Below are 18,794 nucleotides of genomic sequence, written 5' to 3'. Positions count from 1 at the left end.
TTGAAGCTTCCAACTGCAGCAGGCAGATTTTACCCAACCCCAAAAACACAGTAATCATAAAATTCAGCTTATGAAATTGTTTTCAGCTGCATTGTGATTTGTTTGTGGCTTTTGGCTAAAGTTTAGGCCAAATAAAAAGCCAGAGAGCATTAATGGAAAAGTTTGCCTTGCCTATCAAATATGTGAGTTTGCAGAAGTCTACAAAGCTGAGCGTTTTTATGAATCACTCTGTGGAAGTGTGGAGAGGTGAAAATTGATGCTTTGTCCCTGTTTAGTCTTACTGCTTTAGTGTTAACTATTTCAAAACACTTGCTAAAGCAGCTGTAAAATGAATCACAAGGTTCATCTTTTTGCTTTAAAACTCGGTGTTAATAAAATAGTGTCTCAAATTAGAGTGCATTTTCTTAAGACTTTAAAGAACTTACCACCCAATTATCAGGTAAGTTTTGGATTGTATTTCCCTCCATTATATGGCAGTACTGATAGGAGCTGTCTGGTGAAGTTAAGTCTTTCAAGAATGAAATATCTATACAAGTGAGTACAGCTAATAGTGAAAGATTGAGTGCTAAGTCATATTTTACTTGATTTTGATAGGCTTGCGTGGAATGATTTAAATTGACCGAGCTGATGTAATCAAATCTACCATTCCTGGCTTTTCAGTCTATAAAAGATAACGTTGTGTGTAATTTTGGTTGTATAAATGTACTTAAGGGGAAGAACAACCGAATCTGAATCTCATTAATATGCTTAGAGGTCTACAGGGGCTGTGCTGGAGTCTGTGGTGTTACCATTGCTCCAACGTTGCTCATGAATTACTCTTTGCTCAGCAGTGAGGAGGCAACTTCATGGACTTGTACGTGTTCAGGAGCTGATGCGACAAGTGTCTAGATCATTACAGAGTTTTCAGTCTCTCCATTCTAAAAAGTGCTTTGCAGGCATGATGGCCACCCTTCTCTTAACATCTCCTACGTCACCTTACCAAAATAACGTCAGTGACCACCCAGTTGGTGACGTGGGACCATGGATGTCCAGCATCCACTGGGGACACAGCCAGATTTAGGTTCTGGCTGCGTCAGCTTTATTCTTTCTGCTATTAAAGAAGGTAGATTGATTTCTGTGCTTACTGTGTGCAAGTCTTTTGGCAGAGATCTTAAACAGGGTACTTTGGACTTTGGTTTCCAAAGAGCATGAAGCTTAGGTTTGCCACAAACTTTCTGGCCATGGCTTTCCCTCCCCCAGTGTTGTTTTGCACGCTGCGGTTTTCTTTCTGCCCCTGGGCTACGGTTTAGTGGTGACTGAAGTGATTGCAGAGCTTATAGCTTGGAAATTATTTGGGACCCTTAGGGATAAGAGATGGTTTTAAAATGACATTGGCGATGGGAATGACAGATATCTTTCTTTCCAGCAGCCTTGGTAAGCTGCTTCCAGTGCTCTGCGTCCTATTGTTCTCAGCAGACTGGGCCACATCAGTGACCCTGGTGGCAGTGGAGCACCGTGCCAGGGTCCCCTCACTCTAGTGTGTCTGTTTTCAGCCTTGTAGGGCTAGGTGTGATGCTTCCAGAGGCTTCAACTGGTGATCTGTATCATGCCTGCCCATAAATATATCTCGGTCCAGTTCTAAGCTGCACCTTTAGATCTCTGGCTGCTCCCAGAAGATGCAGGTGTAACTGACCCTCAGCTTCAGTGAGAGCAGATGCAAAGCAAACTGAAGTTCAGATGAAATCCATCTGTGGTGGCTTTCTCCTGGCTGCCTGCTTGGGGAGCTCTGCATTTATTTGTGCAGGGTTGCAGATGTGCACCATGGGCAGGATAGTTCCCGTAAGCAACTGCAAACAGCTTCAGGAATGAGCAGAGCTGCAGGCAAGATGGATTGTCCTGGTAGGCCGAGAGTGGCCACTGCGCTGTAAATCTGGATGTCTGTACTCCAACCTCTTGTCGTTGGGGCCTGTTCTCAGCCACCTTTCACCTTTTGTGCCAGCGCTGCAGTCACCCTGAAATGGTTTATGCATTGTTTTTTTTCCAAGTGTTTGGGCTTGTTCTGTTAACCGTGTGAGGTAACTGGGCAGTGGAGGCTGGCTTACTGCAGCTGAAATAGGGAAGAAAAAAAAAAAAAATAATTCCTAACCACATTCTCTCCGTTCTGCAGTGCATATATCCAAAGGTAGCAGCTATTTGAGAGCTATTGTTTCTTTAAATACCAGCAGTAGAAGCGAATGCACCAGAGAACTGAAATGGCCACTGGGGATATGGAGCAGATTATTGTGTTTTGGCATTTTCTTTAAATTTTGGAATAACTGCAGAAATGTTAATTTTGAAGTATTGTTTAACAGACTCCTGAGAAAAAACAGAATGACCAGCGGAATAGGAAAAGGAAAGCAGAACCGTATGAGACCAGCCAAGGTAATCCATTCTTCTGACCCTGCTGCAGGATTTCCGAACGGTTGGTAATTTGTGCACGTTTTGCACAGTCAGTGTCCTAGGAAACTAATGGCTCTTCTCAAGGGTGTGTCAGGCAGCTTGTTATAAACTACTCCATGATGGTGTAGTTCTCTTCTGGGAGCCCTGTTGTCCTCATTGGCAGGAAAACACTCGTCTTCGGCTTATTTGCACAAACTATCCCATTTTTATGGGACAGACTGCCCAAAGGCTTAATATGGCTTCTCTGAAGTGTTGTTCTGGTCCTGTGTCACTACATATACAGCAGCCAGACTTCAAAATACAGGCTGTACTCTCTCTCTTATTTGAGACGTATGCCTGCCTTGTTAAAGTAGGTTCTCACCATAACAAATAGAGAACAAACTGTACTCAAGTATAAAGCAAGCAGTGCTGTCTCGAAGTACTAAGAAAAACCCAGAGCGTTTCAGTCCAAGTTCAGATTTTCTAGCAAATGGGCATAGGGGCAGATTTCTAGTTCTTTTATGCTTCAAAAGAAAGTAATGAGGATTGTGTTGACAGAATGGCTTTGATAATATTATAATAAGAGAAAAGGGCTACGTTTTAATGAGCTGCTATTAACCCACCACCAGCTATCTCTTTAACTCTTATAGGAATGCTGGTGAGAGATTTCATGTGCAGTAATTTACCTGAAGGTGAAGGAGTGGAAGTACCCTTTGTTCTGCCTTCACCTTAAAGGAAAGTTTTGGAGAACCCGTGCAACATTCAGTGAGGTTTAGTGTTTTCTAAGTCCTTCAGCAAGCGCAAATGCTCTTTGATTAGATTTGACGTGTTCAAAATTGATTGTTAATTGAATTGCCAACTGTAAACCCTCCCAAAACAGCACAAGAGCAGTAACCCTGGGGCAGTGTTTTGTTTTGCAGAAGCTTTTGTTAGGATAGGTAGTGCACCTTTACACTTTGACTTCCTTTCCCCATATAGAAGTCGTTTTTCAGAAAACTACTTCATGACTTCTGTACTTAAAATATCAACTCTTCATTCTTTGTTTTCTTTCTCAGGAAAAGGCACTCCTAGAGGACATAAAATTAGCGATTATTTTGAGGTAAGCATCTTTATGTTGTTTGAGAAGTCAAAATTCACATTATGCAAAACCTGAAGATGGAGGTCTGTAGTGAGACTTCTGTTACTGATCCCTCGCATTAAATAGGATCTGGGAGTCATTGATTGATTGAGGTTAACCTGCAAATCTGCCTAGCTAGGGCATGTGAGACTTCAGGAAGTTGGTTTTTAAGTTACTTTCTCTTTGAGCAGTTGATAAAACGGGTTGGAAGTTGACTCCACTGAAATGTGTATCTCAGATGAGGATACTTGAGCTCTTAATGTGCAAACCTACATTGATAAAGGTCCAGTGCTGCAATGGAATCTACCTGCCAAGTCCTGCTGATTTGAGTAGGAAGTTTCTTACAGGGTTCCCTCTTTAGAGGTAGCTTGCCATGGGAAGCTGGCATGACGTGGAATCCCCCGTTCTGCATCACCACTCCACATCCACCCCCCAAAAAAGCTTGTTCTTTATTTTACTGAATAACTTGGAGTTAGAAATTAAGTGCTTATTAGTGTTTATTGCTTTCCTGGCTTAAGTGTTTGGTAAGTATGGGGCATTGTGCAGTGCAGGAACATACAGATTGCTGTACTGATCAGTTGCCCAGCTGATTTGCTGTCTTTGACAGTGACTGGCACAAATACTTCAGTGGAGGTGCATATTTCCTACTACTTCTGTGCTGCACAGTTAGCCACCTCCTTACAGGGAATGGAATTCCTAATTCTGTACAGTAAATAATTAGCATTTAGCCAAGTATGCAAGTTTATATCATTTTTGTCTTAAAATGAGAAATGTACTCCATGTAAATGTGGATGTTTGTCTGAAATGCTTTTGCTGTTATTTTTGAAAACAACAAATGAAATTTTGAGTTTTGCCTCCCAGCTTATCTTCAGTTTGTTTAAATGAGTCCCTAGAGCCTGTATGGCTTCATTTTTAAGATTGTGTTGGTTCTGTCTCTGTTAAATTTGCTTGAATATAGTATCTCTGTGGAATTACTGATGATCAAATATGTTGCTTTGGCCAGTTTGCTGGGGGAAGCGGCCCAGGAACCAGTCCTGGTAGAAGTGTGCCACCAGTAGCCAGATCGTCACCGCAGCATTCCTTATCCAACCCCTTACCGGTAAGCGTACCGCCTGGGGACAGTGCGGGGGGCATGGCGATGATTGGGTTGGTGGCTGTGCTTCAGACAGGTAATAACGCGTCCTGCACGGGAAGGAAGGGTCTCTTGGTGAGTGATTTCATGTGGTCTGTATTGTTTTTCCTTTCTTGGTTTGGTTTGTTTTTCTTGTTTATTTTTTTTATATCTGAAGCTGGTTTCTGGCCGCAAAGCCAGATTTCTAGGAGCCTGTAACACTTTTTAGTCCAGTTGTTAATGATGCGAGTATCAGAGCTTAGAGCATGCAAGATCAATATTTTTAGCGTGCTTTGTGATTACAGATAGGGTGCTGTCCTTAACAAAAGGTGGAAGGGATGTATTTTCTTACCTTGTATTCCACTAGTGCTCATGAAATCCTGTGTGAAGTTGGGATTATTGTGTATGTTTGTATAGCACTACCACAGTGATATTCTGATCTTAGTTACACCCTCTGGGACTACAGAAAAATGTGCATAACATAGTAATATTGGGAACATCCTTTACTTCTGTCTGTATGTGACTTGAGCATTAGCAAAAGCTTGCAAAGAAATGTGTATACAAGCACGTCTGTTGCTGTCCTTTGTTAAATAATTCCATTTTGCTGCCTGAATGTTTCTGCAAGATCTGAATATGAAGGAATAACCAGTATTCTTAAGCCATTTTAGCACAAAGCAGTTAAAGACATTTTTTTCAGCTGGTAAAGCCGTATTCAGAGGCCCTGGTGCTTGATCTGTAGTTCTGAGTGATGCCAGTGCCCTTATGTAAAATTTTTCAGCATTTGTTGTGTCTCACAGAAGCACAGAGGATGGGAAAGGTTTAGTTATACCAAAAACCAAATGCAAAGGCTTTTCTGATTACATTATTCTGCAGAGACCTTTGCACAGTTCATGAATGTGTACCGAACTAAATCCCACCACTGAATGCTCTGCTCAGAATTCAATATACGTTGCTAGATTTTTGGGAGCTTTGTATTGCTGCTTTAAGGGAGAGTTTCAGATATGACTTCTAGATGTTCGTGATGTTTATAAAAATTGAAATATCTGGATAATTGAACATCCTTGTCTTATTAATTCACTAATACTCCTCCTTAAAGAGAACTTAATGAACGAAATAACAGCTCTGTTGCAGATGAATGATATCCTAGGGACAGTTCTTTATTCCAGCAGACGAGCTACCCTTCAAGTGTTTATAATGGGATCAGTTGGTTCTTCCTTTGCTTTTCTTCTTCTCCACTTGAATATATTGAGTAGGTAAACGTTTGACCAGGACGTTTCTCAGGTGGTAAAGACTGATGGTACAGTTAGTTTGAGCTAGGTCAGTTTGTCTCTCTCCTTAACGCAGATGCTCTTTGTGTTTCTTATCTTCTGTTCTTTACTCTTGCAGCTAAACTTGCAATGTTTGCATATTCATAACAAATTATGTGCATTTGCAAGATCTATCCTCTTCTTACAAACTGAGTATCAACGGTTTGAGCTAAGCCCAAAAAAATGGGGGGATGAGTGGAAACTGGAGAAGATGGAGTATCTTATCCATTGCAGATGTCAGTGTGGTCTAGGAAGTGAGCGGAGTGTTAAAATGTCTTTCACAGTGAGACAAACCTCCTCCAAACCCGTGAGTTAATGTGTGCTGTACTGGAAATTTTCTGCAATCAGAACTTGTGGAGGAATTGTACTGACTTCAGGTTGTTACCTCTCGTCTTCAAATCTCTTGACTGCTTTGAATTGCCTCACTTCTCCCTTGATCAGAAGAATGATGTTCAGGTCTTCAGACTTTTTGCAAGGTCGCTCTCGTATACAAGCATTCTGTTGGAGGAAGAAAGAATGCTCTTGACATTTGTAATGCTAGCCAGAAAATATGCTGCAGGTTGCAATTTAGGTTTTGAGAGAAAGTGGAGCCTGACCTGACTGTTTACTTTCTATGTGGCATATGTCTGGCCTGGAGTTACGACTTGGAAGGTCTTAGATGAGTATTACCCAGGCTGCCAAGTTTTAGTGGTGTTGGGCTGGCTTTTGAAGCAAGAGCAACAAGATTCTGAGTGCTGTAATCAACATAGCTCAGATAATCCTTGTTCTTACTCATCTCAATTCCCACATCACCTTTGGAAAATGAGTGTACTGAATGAGAAAGGAGTTGGTGTTTACATCTGCTGTCTCAGATCTTTTAGAAATACGGTAGCATTTTACTTAACTTGCAAGAGGTTGGTCCCTGCTTTAATTGACAGAAATGAGGCTGTGATATCTGGGTCCCAGACACACTCAGGTTGCTGACTTAGCATTTCAGTATTGGTTTAAATTTTAAAATGAGTCCTTAGTAACCAAAGTATTGTAACTTCACGTTGCAATGTACTAAGATATTTTGCCTCTCTGGCTCCAAAATGCAAGTATTTGCAAAGGAAGGGTGTGTGTTAACTGATGAGGAATTCTATCTAGTGTGTTCATTTGTTACGTTTTTTTTAATTGCTAACTTCATCTACTTTTTGATGTCTGCCATTGGAACAAACATTCCAGGAATTCTGTCTGAGTTATCAGATCCTCGCCATGCTGCCTGCCCATTCCTGAGCTGCTGCTTCACTGACAACAGTTTTGGCAGAGTCAGAGAATCGCTTTTAAAAAAAAAAAAAGTTCATTGTATTTTTTTTGACTATGTTACAGCGGCGAGTGGAGCAGCCGCTGTATGGGGTAGACGGCAGCACAGCAAAGGAACCACAGGAGGATCACTCTGCTCTGCCAACGCTGATGTCGGTGATGCTGGCGAAACAGCGGCTAGAGAATGAGCAGCTGGCACAGAGGGGAGGTGGCCTCTGCTTTACTTTTGTCTCGGTGAGCAGCTCTGGAAAGACTTGAATGCCAGGGGATGGTTCTAGTTAAGGGATGGGGGCATTTGAAGCAGCTCATGTGCAGCCTGGTTTATTGATGACCAAGTCTACCATCTTCTGGTAAGTTCATCTTCCTTGTGAAGAGTTCGAGGTCCCAGGCTATCTTTGTTTAATAAAATGAGATGAGTTTTAAGTTAATGATTCAAAAATTTTGTGTAGATCAAAATAATAGTATCTGAATGGCTAACCAAATGAGAAAAACAAAAAGAACAGAGTATAGACTTGCTTTTAGAAGCATTAGTTTTGGCCTAGCTTAATCTCAGCTGACAGAACTATATGAGGTTTTAAAAAGCTTTGTCTTTTAGCAGATTGGGCCAGACTTCTTGAGAGGAGCTGATTCTCTTGTTTTAATGAACTAAGTCTCTAGAGCATTCTTAAAACTTAAAAGTATGGTACCCAGGCCAGCCTACACCTCCCATGTAAAGATAAGTGTATCTGCATGGGCACTAGCAGTCGTTTCGAGGAGCATATAACAATACACTAACTTTCTTTTGCAGGCCCAGCAAGGCAGCCCATCTTCTACGGGATCAGGGAACACTGAGCATTCCTGCACTTCCCAAAAACAGATTTCCATCCAGCACAAACAGTCACAGGTATAGCTTACTAGATGATACATCTCTTGGATATGAGATTTGAGCTTGGCACAGCTTGTCTCCTGCACGAGAGGATGTCAATTGCAGGAGGCATAATGTTTCCAGTGAAAAAGAACTGGTAGTACCAACTCTGTAACTGTACATATTGAAGGTAAATCACTCTGAACTTTGTTCCTTATCCTGTAAAGGATGCTTCTCAGTTCTGCTACTGGAGTCTGCTTGATCTGTTACGAAGCTTTTCCTTGTCAATACTGTGGGCAGTTCTTCAGCTGCGTGAGAATGTGACTGGGGAGGAATAGCTCTGGATTGCCCTGTCTCAGTTGTGTTGTATCCTGAATGGTCTTCCTCTCCTTTAAAAGTGAAGGCGTGATGGAAAGCTAAATGGTGGTTACGGATACCTCTGTTTAAGCACTGGCTCATGGGTGCATCCACACTGATTACACTACAGATATCCGCAGCTGCAAGTTCTTTGTCTTCTGCAGTTGTTAAGAGTACACCTGTGGTGTAGTTTGCCCTGCGAAGGTGGAACCTGTGCTTCTCAGCAACTTCACTGAGCTGGAGTCAAGGAGTAGCTGCTTTGTCTGTGCCACTGTCTTTTGGTGCCTTTTATACTCTGTTAAGATTCTTCTTGTGGCTTTATGGTGAGACTTACTTTTAGCTGTGTCATCTATCTCTGTTTCATGTAAGGACATTCAGCTTTATCTGCAATGCATCTTGCTCGTTTCTTCTGCAAGCCTGCTCTTAGTCTTCTGATTTTCATCTCTGATTTCTCTGTGACTGACCCTTCCCTCAAGTGATTTCTAAACAATCAGTTTTGTGTCAATCATTTTCACACATCAGTCTGTGTCAGAGCTGGTTTTACTGCTGGGGGAAGTTCATTCTCTGTTTCCCCAGCAGGTGGTACAAGTCCTTTGTGCATAAAGAATTGCTGGGGACACTTACCAGCTAAAGTCTCTGAGCTCTGTCGTGTCATTGGGGTCACATCTGTTGTCTGTATTGTTAAAATGCTGGTCTGTGAAGATCCCTGCTTCTTGCTAATGCTTGTGATAGAATGATGCCATGGCTCAAGAACCTGCCAGAGAGACTTCTCAGATTTCAATCTTTGCCATCTTACCACCACTGTTTAAAACAGTGGCCACAGCTGTAGTGAGCAAGATGTTTTTATTCTCTCCTGTGCTCAACATGCTCACAGCATCCATCTTCCTTGAAAAGGGCGACAGGTTAGCTGAGCATGCTCTCTGCCAATGCTCAGCTGCGTGGTGTTTTCCACAGATGCAGCTGTAGCATATGCTTAAGACAAAGAATCCAGAAAGATGCTTGATTCTGTGTTGAGGATGTCTACATTTTCATTTTCACCATCTCCACCTGTTTGTAGCTGATAAATGGAGAAAATAAAATCTTAGTGATTTCCAGCTTGAATCATTTTGGGCAGTGCCAAAAGCAAGTCAGCATGAGAATGATTTTCTTAGTGTTTTCAGTCAGTGCAAGGGCCTTCATGAGCTCTCTGAGGCAAGGTGAGTTGTGATGAAGTAAATCACTGCAAATGTAAGAGCATGCATCCTGAAGCATGGCTTCACCTGATGCAGTGCAAGCACGTGTGCATTTGACAGATGGATGTAGCAGTTACCAAAGAAACTTTCTGCTGCTTGGCTGAGTGGATGCAGCCTAGGTTTTCAGCAGAGCGCCTTCTCACTGCCTTCAGTGACAAAAGTCTGTTCCATGTGCCTCCTGCAGGCTGTCAGGAAGTATAAAACAAGTTAAGACCACAGTGAGGTGACCTGCCAAGCTTCCTCTTTGTCTTTTGGGATTTAGGCTCCTCTTGCTTGATGTGCAGTGCTGGCAGGTGTTCATTTTGATCTTGCCCATACTGGGTGCGTGTAGAGAAGCAACAGAGTTCCTGCCAAGTTTGCCTCTTACTTCATGGTGTTAGCTGCCAGGCAAGCTTGAAATTTGGAGAAGGGTTATTAACAGCTCCGCAGGTAAGTCTCTGCTAAATCTTCCCAGAACCAGGATAGTTGCCTGCTAGTTGTAAATGTGAAATCTGTTTGTAGCCAGGCAGCAAGATTCCCTTGGGCTGACTTGTTTTTTCAGTTGTGTTGTTCGTGTGCACGCTGACTTTGTCCACTTTTCTTCCCCATCCATTAACTGGAGTCCTGAGATTGAAATACTCTTACTGCTACAGAATGTTTCTTATTTCTTTTGTACCCTGTTCCTGGGTTATAATTATCATTTCAGAGGGTGAATGTATTAAAGATGTGCTGCACCCTATAAAATTTTCCAAATAAGTTTCATTCAAGAATTGTAAAGTTTCTGTCCATAGTGGATACTAACACATCAGTTTGTCAGAAGAAAAGCTTGCACCTAATATTCCTGCTGTTAATCTGTTGTTATATTTTAAAATAATGAGGACCTGCGTTTTCTGCCAAGACCACCTGAAAAACCTCATAGGTATTATGTTTTGTCTAGCAGGTGGTTGTCTATGCCCATTAATTTGTTATTCCAGCTGAGGGATGGGATTTGGTGTTTTTTTCATAAGCCTTTTTTTCCTGTGCAAGCGAGCGATGTTGTGCTGCAGGAAAGGATGCTGAATGTTAGAGACCATCAAGGGCTGGGCAGAACTCAACTATAAAAACAAAATTGGCAGGGTGTTGTAGCCTGCTATGTGTTAACAATCTGTGTTCTCCAGAGCAGAACTTCAGGCCTTTGTGCTAGCTGCTTGAACCTCCTGTGTTGGAGGAGCCCATCATGCAATGAGAAAATGAAGAATTGGGAATGTTCTTCCCCAGACTCCTGGGGGATGTAGGGGCTTGGTTCCTCCTTAGACCTAGCTGTTCAGGTTCAAGAGAGTTACTATGTTATGCTCTGTGCTGACTCTGAAATATCAGCTGTTCTATTAAATGTGGTTTACGGTGGTTTTTTCTCTACAGTCGGACCTCACAATGGAAAAAATCTCTGCACTAGAAAACAGTAAGAACTCTGACTTGGAGAAAAAGGAGGGGAGGATAGACGACTTACTAAGAGTAAGTATTTCAAGTGGGACAACTCTTCTGAAAGTTGCTATTTAAAGATACCAAGAATGCCTGTGCCAGCTAGGCTGCAGAGCAGGGGTTTGTATACTGTAACATTTGTAGAACCAACACTCCCAAGGTAAAACAAATCCAGTCATCCCTTGCTTGCTAGATAATTATCTGGTTTGTAGCAGATACTGTTAGGGCCTGCTCGAATCCACAACCAGTGCAGCAGCAGCAGTGTGGTATTTATAGTGCAGAGTCATTGTTGTAGCTAAGCACTAGCTCAGGTATCTGTGTCCTCAATAGGGTTGGCTTTTCTTTATCCGTTGCACGCTTGTGTATTTTGGTAGCTAACCTTCAGAATTATTCCCCTCTTCTCAGTTCTGGGGAGCTGACTCTGCCTCTTGCTCAGTAGATGGAGAGGTTTTATTCAGAAATGTTGATTTATGAGAGTGACACGAATAAAGATGAAGAGAGGATCCTTTGGTCAATCCTAAAGAATAAAGCTGCTCTAGCTCATTAGTATTCTTCAGTAAAAGATAAATACCTTTAAATCAAGGATCTTGTCTTAATGGAGGAATTGTAATTGATCTAGCTTTCATCAGCTGGAGAGGCATCTCTTGAAGTGTTGAAAAGGATTAGAAAACACAGTAACAGGAGAAGAGCAGAGGCTCTGTGTGTTTTTATATTTCTGATCTCAGTACCTAAAAGAGCTAAGACATTCTCTTAGACCTATGCAGACGGACGTGTGGCTTTGTGGAAAATAAACCATGGAGCAGGAAACAGATTTTTACCATCCACTGTTTAAACAGAAGCCAAGCTATTGATTGAAAGGGGATGGTTAAATATTACTTTTTTTTATCAATGAAAATAGTTGCACGTAAAATACTGATGTACATTTTGGTGTTTTTTTTTTAAAAAAAAAACAACAAACAATCAGCCTGTTACTGGGAGAAGTCTATATATCAGGGCTGATAGACAGTAACTCGAACAAGAATTTAATAGAAAGTGCAAAGAGAGTTATTCCATCCTTTTCCTCTGTCAGTGTTGTGGCTAAAGGGGGAAGATAGTCCAGGGATGACTAAGCTATTTTGAGACTTGATAGCTATGGCAAGGTCATAATTGTTATAAAAATAAAAAGTCCTTGTGTTGAGCTCCTTTTTACCTTAGTTTCTCACATGTAAAACAGGATGATAGTACTTCCCTATTCTAGAGGCGTGTTAAAATTTGAATGGGTTAAAAACGATGAGCTTAGCTGGGATGTTTTGATAAGAGAAACCTAGTACTTTTTTCTTTTTATTATTTTTATTTTTCCCTGTCATATCCTGCTGCTTTGCTTTCTTTAATCTGATGCCTAGAGCTAGCTGGAGGAATTTCTTTCTAGGTGATGCTTAGCTTGGCTCTCATGGAGCAACTTAGTCAAAGGCTTGTCTTCTCTGTTCGCTTTTAGGCCAACTGCGATTTGAGACGGCAGATAGATGAACAACAGAAGATGCTGGAGAAGTACAAGGAGCGGTTAAATAGATGTGTAACGATGAGCAAGAAGCTCCTTATAGAAAAGGTGAGCAGGGGACTCACAGTTCACATGACTGAAAGGTTCTCTATAGTTTTTGGGGCAGTGAAAACCTCTTCTTATTGTTTTAATGATAAAAGACAACTGGAATTTTGTCTTGAATTACTTCTCTGCAAATAGTAATATAATCTGAAGACTAGAAATGTTCTGAATGTTTTGGTTTGGTTACTCTTCACTGACTCAGCATGATCTCCCTTGCTTAAGTGAAATAGTTTGAGCTCTAAGTGCAACAGGCATTAGGTTTGGTAGCTGGTATACCCAAAAAGCACCATTGTCCAGCACTTGCCATACAAGAGCAGTGTCCCATTGTGCAGTGAAACTGCCAGATAAGCTCTGTGACATGGGCGAGCCATTGAAACCTTTCTTTCTTTCAAATGGCAAAATTGGCGATCGTTGCTTTGTTTGCACAGCACTCAAAACAACATGTTTAAGACACTGAGAAAGTGCCAAGCTGTTGTTTACCAGCATCCAGTCTGCTTCAGTCTTGAAAGCTTCACAGATTTCCTTTTGGTTAAACAATAAGGGGGTTTGATTACTCTTTCACCTGTTGGCCAATTACATCTATTGTTTGTGGGCACTGGATGGGCACAAATACCAGGGTGCTGGCTAGTACACACAGTCTGTTTGACTTGCTTTTGTCACAGAGCTGATTGTTCCTGGCTGAATGGGACTCCCTTTTCTGGGAGGATTTCTAACTCTGGGCTGTGTTATGTAGGCTTGGTGTACAGATAAGTCCTGTGTAGCTCCAGTGAGGAGCTTCACCTGTTCATCTTTAATCCTAATTGACTGAAGCTTTGCTGCTCTCATCTCAGGCCTTTTGAAATTTCCTTTCACTTACTGAAAATACTCTTGACAGACACCACCACCAGTTTTTATGCGTGTTGGTGTCCTAATTGAGATCATGTCACTTCTGGGAGTAGTGCTTGTCTAGGATTGAACTGGCTGATCATTGTATCTTAGTCTTAACAGTGATTTAAGGTGCATTTTCTTCCTTCACCTCTTGTTTGAGTGAATAAGGGCCTGATCAAAACCATGCCTGGAGTCCAGCTAAGCTACTGATGCAAAGGGATGGTTTTAATCCTACTGCTAGATTGAATTTCAACTGGTGATAGAAAGGGCGAGCTGCCGAAGCAGTAATGGGCAAGGGAAGATGAGGCTGAAATGTCAGAAAAGCAGCTGTCTTACAAATGCCTGTCAGATCACAGAAGCACCATCAATAAATTTATCAGTAATGTTCAGCTGGGTTTCAGATAAGTGGCACTGGAATAGTGTGAAAGGTGATAAGGGTTGGAAGTTACTTAAAATACAGCATAACTCGGGGCTGCTGATTTATGGGTTTTATTTTAACACGTGTCTTATTTTGTTTTCAGTCAAAGCAGGAGAAGATGGCATGCAGAGATAAGAGCATGCAGGATCGATTGAGGCTAGGTCACTTCACCACGGTGCGGCATGGGGCGTCTTTCACCGAGCAGTGGACAGATGGCTATGCCTTCCAGAACCTCATCAAGTGAGGACAGAGTTATCTTTACCTTCAGAGCCAGAGAAGGAAAATCTAAGCAGTTGTGTGTGGTGTCTTGCATGTCAAAATGTGAGAGTGGTGTGACCAAAGCATGCAAGGATCAGATAGGAATTCGGCTGCTGACAGCAGAGAATCTTTTAATGTTGAAATGCAAAATGTTTCCACTTAACTCCAAAGACTTAAAACTCGAATCAAACTGTTTGAGTTGGCCCCTGGGTTGGAAAGAAATCGGCTGCCCTGCTGAATATTCTCCGTGCACTTGGCTGTGCGGAGGGTGAAGGGGCAGAGCAAATCCTCACATGTATCTTGAGTCTATCAATTTGATTTGCTCCATCTGTGTGTGTTACTCCAGGAAGGCTACTTGGCTCTGTGTTTTTTGTTTTTTTGTTTGTTTTTTTAAGTTAAAGTAGAAAAGCTTAAAAGAGAAAATCCATACTATTTAGTTTTTTTTTCCTCCTGGTAACGGTGATCAAAGGAGCTGCGGAAACCTAGAAATTGAGATCAGAGACCCTTTTATGCAGGATGTTAATGGAAATACCCAGTAAATTCCCACCTGGCCTAGACCTTTAAGTAGGACTTGGCAAATTAATTGCATAGAGAGAGCTATGTGTGATCCTTTAAAATCATCTCACTTTTCTGTAGTCTGGTATGGAGGCGCAGGTCTTGTGAGGTGTAGGTTGAGTACTTTATAATTCTCCCTTATTTGTGCAGTAAGACATGGAAGAAATACTTCTGGAATTTCTACCTGCAGTCTCAGTCTATTTTTAAAATGTGAATTAAGTATGTAAATTCTCAAGTCATCTAAACTTGTAATTCCACGAATGCTTTTATCGCTATAAAATAACGAGGCAGTTTTAAGACTTGGAGTCTCTCCTCCAAGACAAAAAGACTATTTTTAGAGTGAAATTGGGAATGGTGTTAGTTACACTTCAGAGAAGTAAGGATAGCTTTAACTGTACCACTAAAGTATAAGGATACTTTCTCAAACAGTGCCAGACTTCAGGAATAATTTGAACAGGAAAGTCTGAGGTTTAGAACAGAGCCTTCTAGGAAAAAGAGTGTGGAAACTTAGTGACTTACCATGGATCCCTGGGTTTTCTATGAGGTTAGCAATTCCTTGTTTTTGGATATCCTCTGCATGAATAAAACCTTTCACTTTACTGAAAGGTTTCTGTGGGCCAGGAAAAGAATCCCCTTCTATGTGTGTGTATATATATATATAAAAAAAAAAAAGCACATCCCCCCCTTTTTTGTACAAGAGTGTTTTGTTACTAGTCTTAAAACTGATTTGAATTCATTGCTCCCGTCTGTTAAAAGCAGATGCTGAAGACAACTGAGTATATCCCATTTGTTTTCTGCTTCATGTTTTTTTCTCCCCTCTTCTTTCCAGGCAACAGGAAAGGATAAATTCCCAGCGGGAAGAAATAGAAAGACAGCGAAAAATGTTAGCAAAACGGAAGCCACCTGCGATGGGACAGACCCCTCCAGCAAGCAATGAGCAGAAGCAGCGCAAGAACAAGACCAATGGAGCAGAAAATGAAACGTACGTTATGTGGCCTTCCTTGTGCATTGCAGAGCTGCGTGCTTTGATTAGAGCACAAAATATCTACTGGGAAATGGAATCTTGCCCTTGCCTCTAGGCTTCACTACATGCACAAATGAATAGTGTGGAATTAGCCTGGCATTCAGAAACATCTGGCTGCAGTTCTAAATAGTTTTCATTGGAGTAAAACAGGGATCATTGCTGAGTCCAGACTTTGTGTAAGCTTAACTACTTTTGAATGTAGTAGTTTTCAAACTTGATGCAACAAGAGTGCTGAAAAAGCGGTGTCTTTTTCTGAAGAAAATACTTCACACTTAATTTTGGTATCACTGCAACATGTCTCTTAAAAAAAAAAAAAGCATAGCATTCAGAAGCTTTTATTTCCATTTATTTTCTGCTGAGACTTTTCATACAATTAATTTGGTATACTAGAAAAAGATGCTCTACAAAAACAGTGCATTAAGCATTGAACTGTGTCTCAGAAGCAGTCCTTCCCAGATACTTGAGTCAGGGAAACAGGAACATTGTTAAAGTATTACTCTTTCTTCTAAAGGAGAAATTTTTCCTTTTTTTTTTTTTTTTTTTTGGAATTACTGATACTTTGAGACTCCTGATGCTCTTCAAAGAGGAAAGCTTGTCTCACAAGAGGTTTCAAACATAACTTCTTTTTTAGAATTTTTTGTGGAAATGTGAAGTCAGCCTCTCACCAGCTTGTTTCTTGTTGGAGATCATTATTAAGTAACTTTATTGTAAATAAAACTGACTCTCAACATGCTGGTAAGCCACACAGCCTAATTTTCCTTTCTTCTTTTTCTCCCCATTCTGGGCACTCAGAACTTTCCCATAACTTCTGCAAGTCTCCTTTTCAGTCTTCATTTTATTGCTCTTAGCTAATACTGTAATTCTGGATGACACTTTTCTTTTTGCACTATTAAATCTCCTGGGTATGGCCTGACTTCAAAGTTCTTGCAGCCCTTTGAATTCCTGGTCTTTGCACTTCAAAATTGCATGTGAAGCAAAAGCTCCTGCTGCCTTTTTCAGTCACAGCAAAGAAGGCACATGATGGGTGAGTTGTGGTGTTCAGAATGCTCTCACCAGCCAAGGTGGTACCCTAAATAGGATGCTGATAACTGCTGATAAGGCATGTTGTATGGGAGCGCACTCCATGCTTTCTGCAAATCTGTAGTTTGAGCAGAGAGATTTACCTCTTGCACTGGCCAAGTGAGCTTAAAAACAACTCAATACACTTTTCAAGTTGTGCTTTTGCACGGGGGGACATTGGAGAAGTAAGTTGAATGTGTGTGGATATTTTGAAGCGTCGCAGCTTGTTGCAGGAACATTTCATATATGAGGGAAGAGATAACACTTCCCCCATTTCTGGCAGGATGTTTTTACCCATCAGGATGATGCAGCTGGGTTGTGGCATGTGCTGTAGATGTGGCAGTATGGGTCTTGATGTGCCTGGCAGTCATGATATGTATCTGTGATACCCAGTGAGCTTCTGCCTATGGTTGTGAGCGTGCCTTGATATTATCTCCTAGCTCAACCTGGGCATGCTAGTGGGCCTTTTTGTCCTCCCTGCCCTTTCTCCCTGTTTCTTGCTGGTATATCATCCTTCACTGCTACATTTCAGGGTTTTATCTTTGTGGTTTAGAAGAGCTGCTTGTGATGATCTCGATAAAATCAGCTTGCCAGTTCATGTGGAGTGTTTTAGGATTGTTTTTGTGAGTCAGCTGAAGCAACTACACTAAGTGACTACTTGCTTAATTGTTAGTTATCCTGTAAATGCGTTTGTTGGATGTGTTTCACGTACAAAATCTTACTGAATTTTGGGGGAAGTTATTTTTTGAATTCTTACAGAGGCTTTTGGGCAAGTTGAATCTGAATGTTTCTGAAACTTGAATGGGGAGTGGATAGCCAAGTCCCTACATTTGATTTCGGTTTCCTCTTAGTTTCATGGTCGTTGCTGTGTCAGAAAGGAGAGGAAGGTTCCATTATGCAAATTTAAACATACTCTCCTCCAACCTTGCTCTCCTGAAAGTGTCTATCTTGTGAATGAAGTTATTTTATTCACAGATACTAATCTACTGGGGCTTTTTGAGGTTTGCTGGGACAGCTTGGGCAACCTTAGAGTCTTCAGCTGCATTAGAAGGAGTGTATTTCAAGCCATGTTTCTGTGAAACAGGCAGTGTTTGTTTTCAAGCCCCCTTGATTTTTATAATGCTTGCTGCAAACGTAGCTATTTCGGGCAGTATTAGCCTGGTACTCATTACATCTCTTGCTTAATGAGTAGTCTGTCGGTATTTAGCTCTGTATTCCTCTTGCACATAAGAAGATTTGGAAAGTTTGTTGCTGGTTTATTCAATTGTTTTTTTGTTCCTTATGAGCAAGACCAACCAAAGACCTAAACTTCTGGGAAGGCATTTGGAATTAGCTGAATCTGATCTTAAATTCAGGCTGTCATGTTTTTCTTGTGGAATAGCGCACTTATATATGAAATAAGACTTCACGTAAGCTTTTACAGTACCAGGTGGTTTTTGTAGGTATCTTTAATTTGTAATAAGCAGTTCCTTATGATGGAGATTCTTTCAAAGGGAACTTGGTTTGAGAGTATTATATCAAATCTATTTGCTAAGAACTGCTTTAGAAGTAATTTCAACTATGCACACTCTGCATTATCAATGGCGGAGGGAAGTAGGGTATTTCAAGATGAGCACTTAATCAACTAAATACAGTCATCTCGATTTGCTGTGCAGTGAGCTGAGAGCCCATGGCCCTGCGTAGACAGAACTCAGTCCTCTCTTTAAAAACAAGGTGTGACGTTGATTCTGTGGAGACCTTATGTGCTAACCTTTGTGCTAAGTATTATGCAGAGCATAACTGCTGCAACAGGAATCCTTCTGGAATATGGTTTAACTTAATTTATGTTAAGGGTATGTGTATATATTGTCGTGTGTTATTGTGTTTACAAAGTAAGCAGATGCAATTGATACTGACTTCATAACTGGTTCACATGCATGATGCTTTTACCAAATTTCATGTTGGCAGCCAT

At 41.2% G+C, this 18,794-nt stretch overlaps 1 protein-coding gene across 7 annotated transcripts in view; it reads left to right on the top strand.

Annotated features, from left to right (window-relative positions):
- TLK2 (tousled like kinase 2) overlaps positions 1-18,794 on the top strand; it is a 44,658-nt gene that overhangs the window by 11,300 nt on the left and 14,564 nt on the right. For 5 of the 7 annotated variants that reach the window (XM_068660710.1, XM_068660712.1, XM_068660711.1 and 2 more), the window contains 9 exons: positions 2,331-2,400; positions 3,453-3,496; positions 4,518-4,613; positions 7,280-7,447; positions 8,001-8,096; positions 11,024-11,116; positions 12,558-12,668; positions 14,051-14,187; positions 15,590-15,742. In XM_068660710.1, coding sequence (XP_068516811.1) covers positions 2,331-2,400; positions 3,453-3,496; positions 4,518-4,613; positions 7,280-7,447; positions 8,001-8,096; positions 11,024-11,116; positions 12,558-12,668; positions 14,051-14,187; positions 15,590-15,742 — 968 coding nt within the window. The remainder of the gene's footprint in view (positions 1-2,330; positions 2,401-3,452; positions 3,497-4,517; positions 4,614-7,279; positions 7,448-8,000; positions 8,097-11,023; positions 11,117-12,557; positions 12,669-14,050; positions 14,188-15,589; positions 15,743-18,794) is intronic. The other 2 variants (XM_068660714.1, XM_068660716.1) reach the window with 2 other exon arrangements.

This window comes from Anas acuta, chromosome 25, assembly GCF_963932015.1.
Source record: "Anas acuta chromosome 25, bAnaAcu1.1, whole genome shotgun sequence".
NCBI lineage: Eukaryota > Metazoa > Chordata > Aves > Anseriformes > Anatidae > Anas > Anas acuta.
Note: the sequence above shows the minus strand (reverse complement) of the source record. Positions and strands in the feature narration are given on the sequence as shown.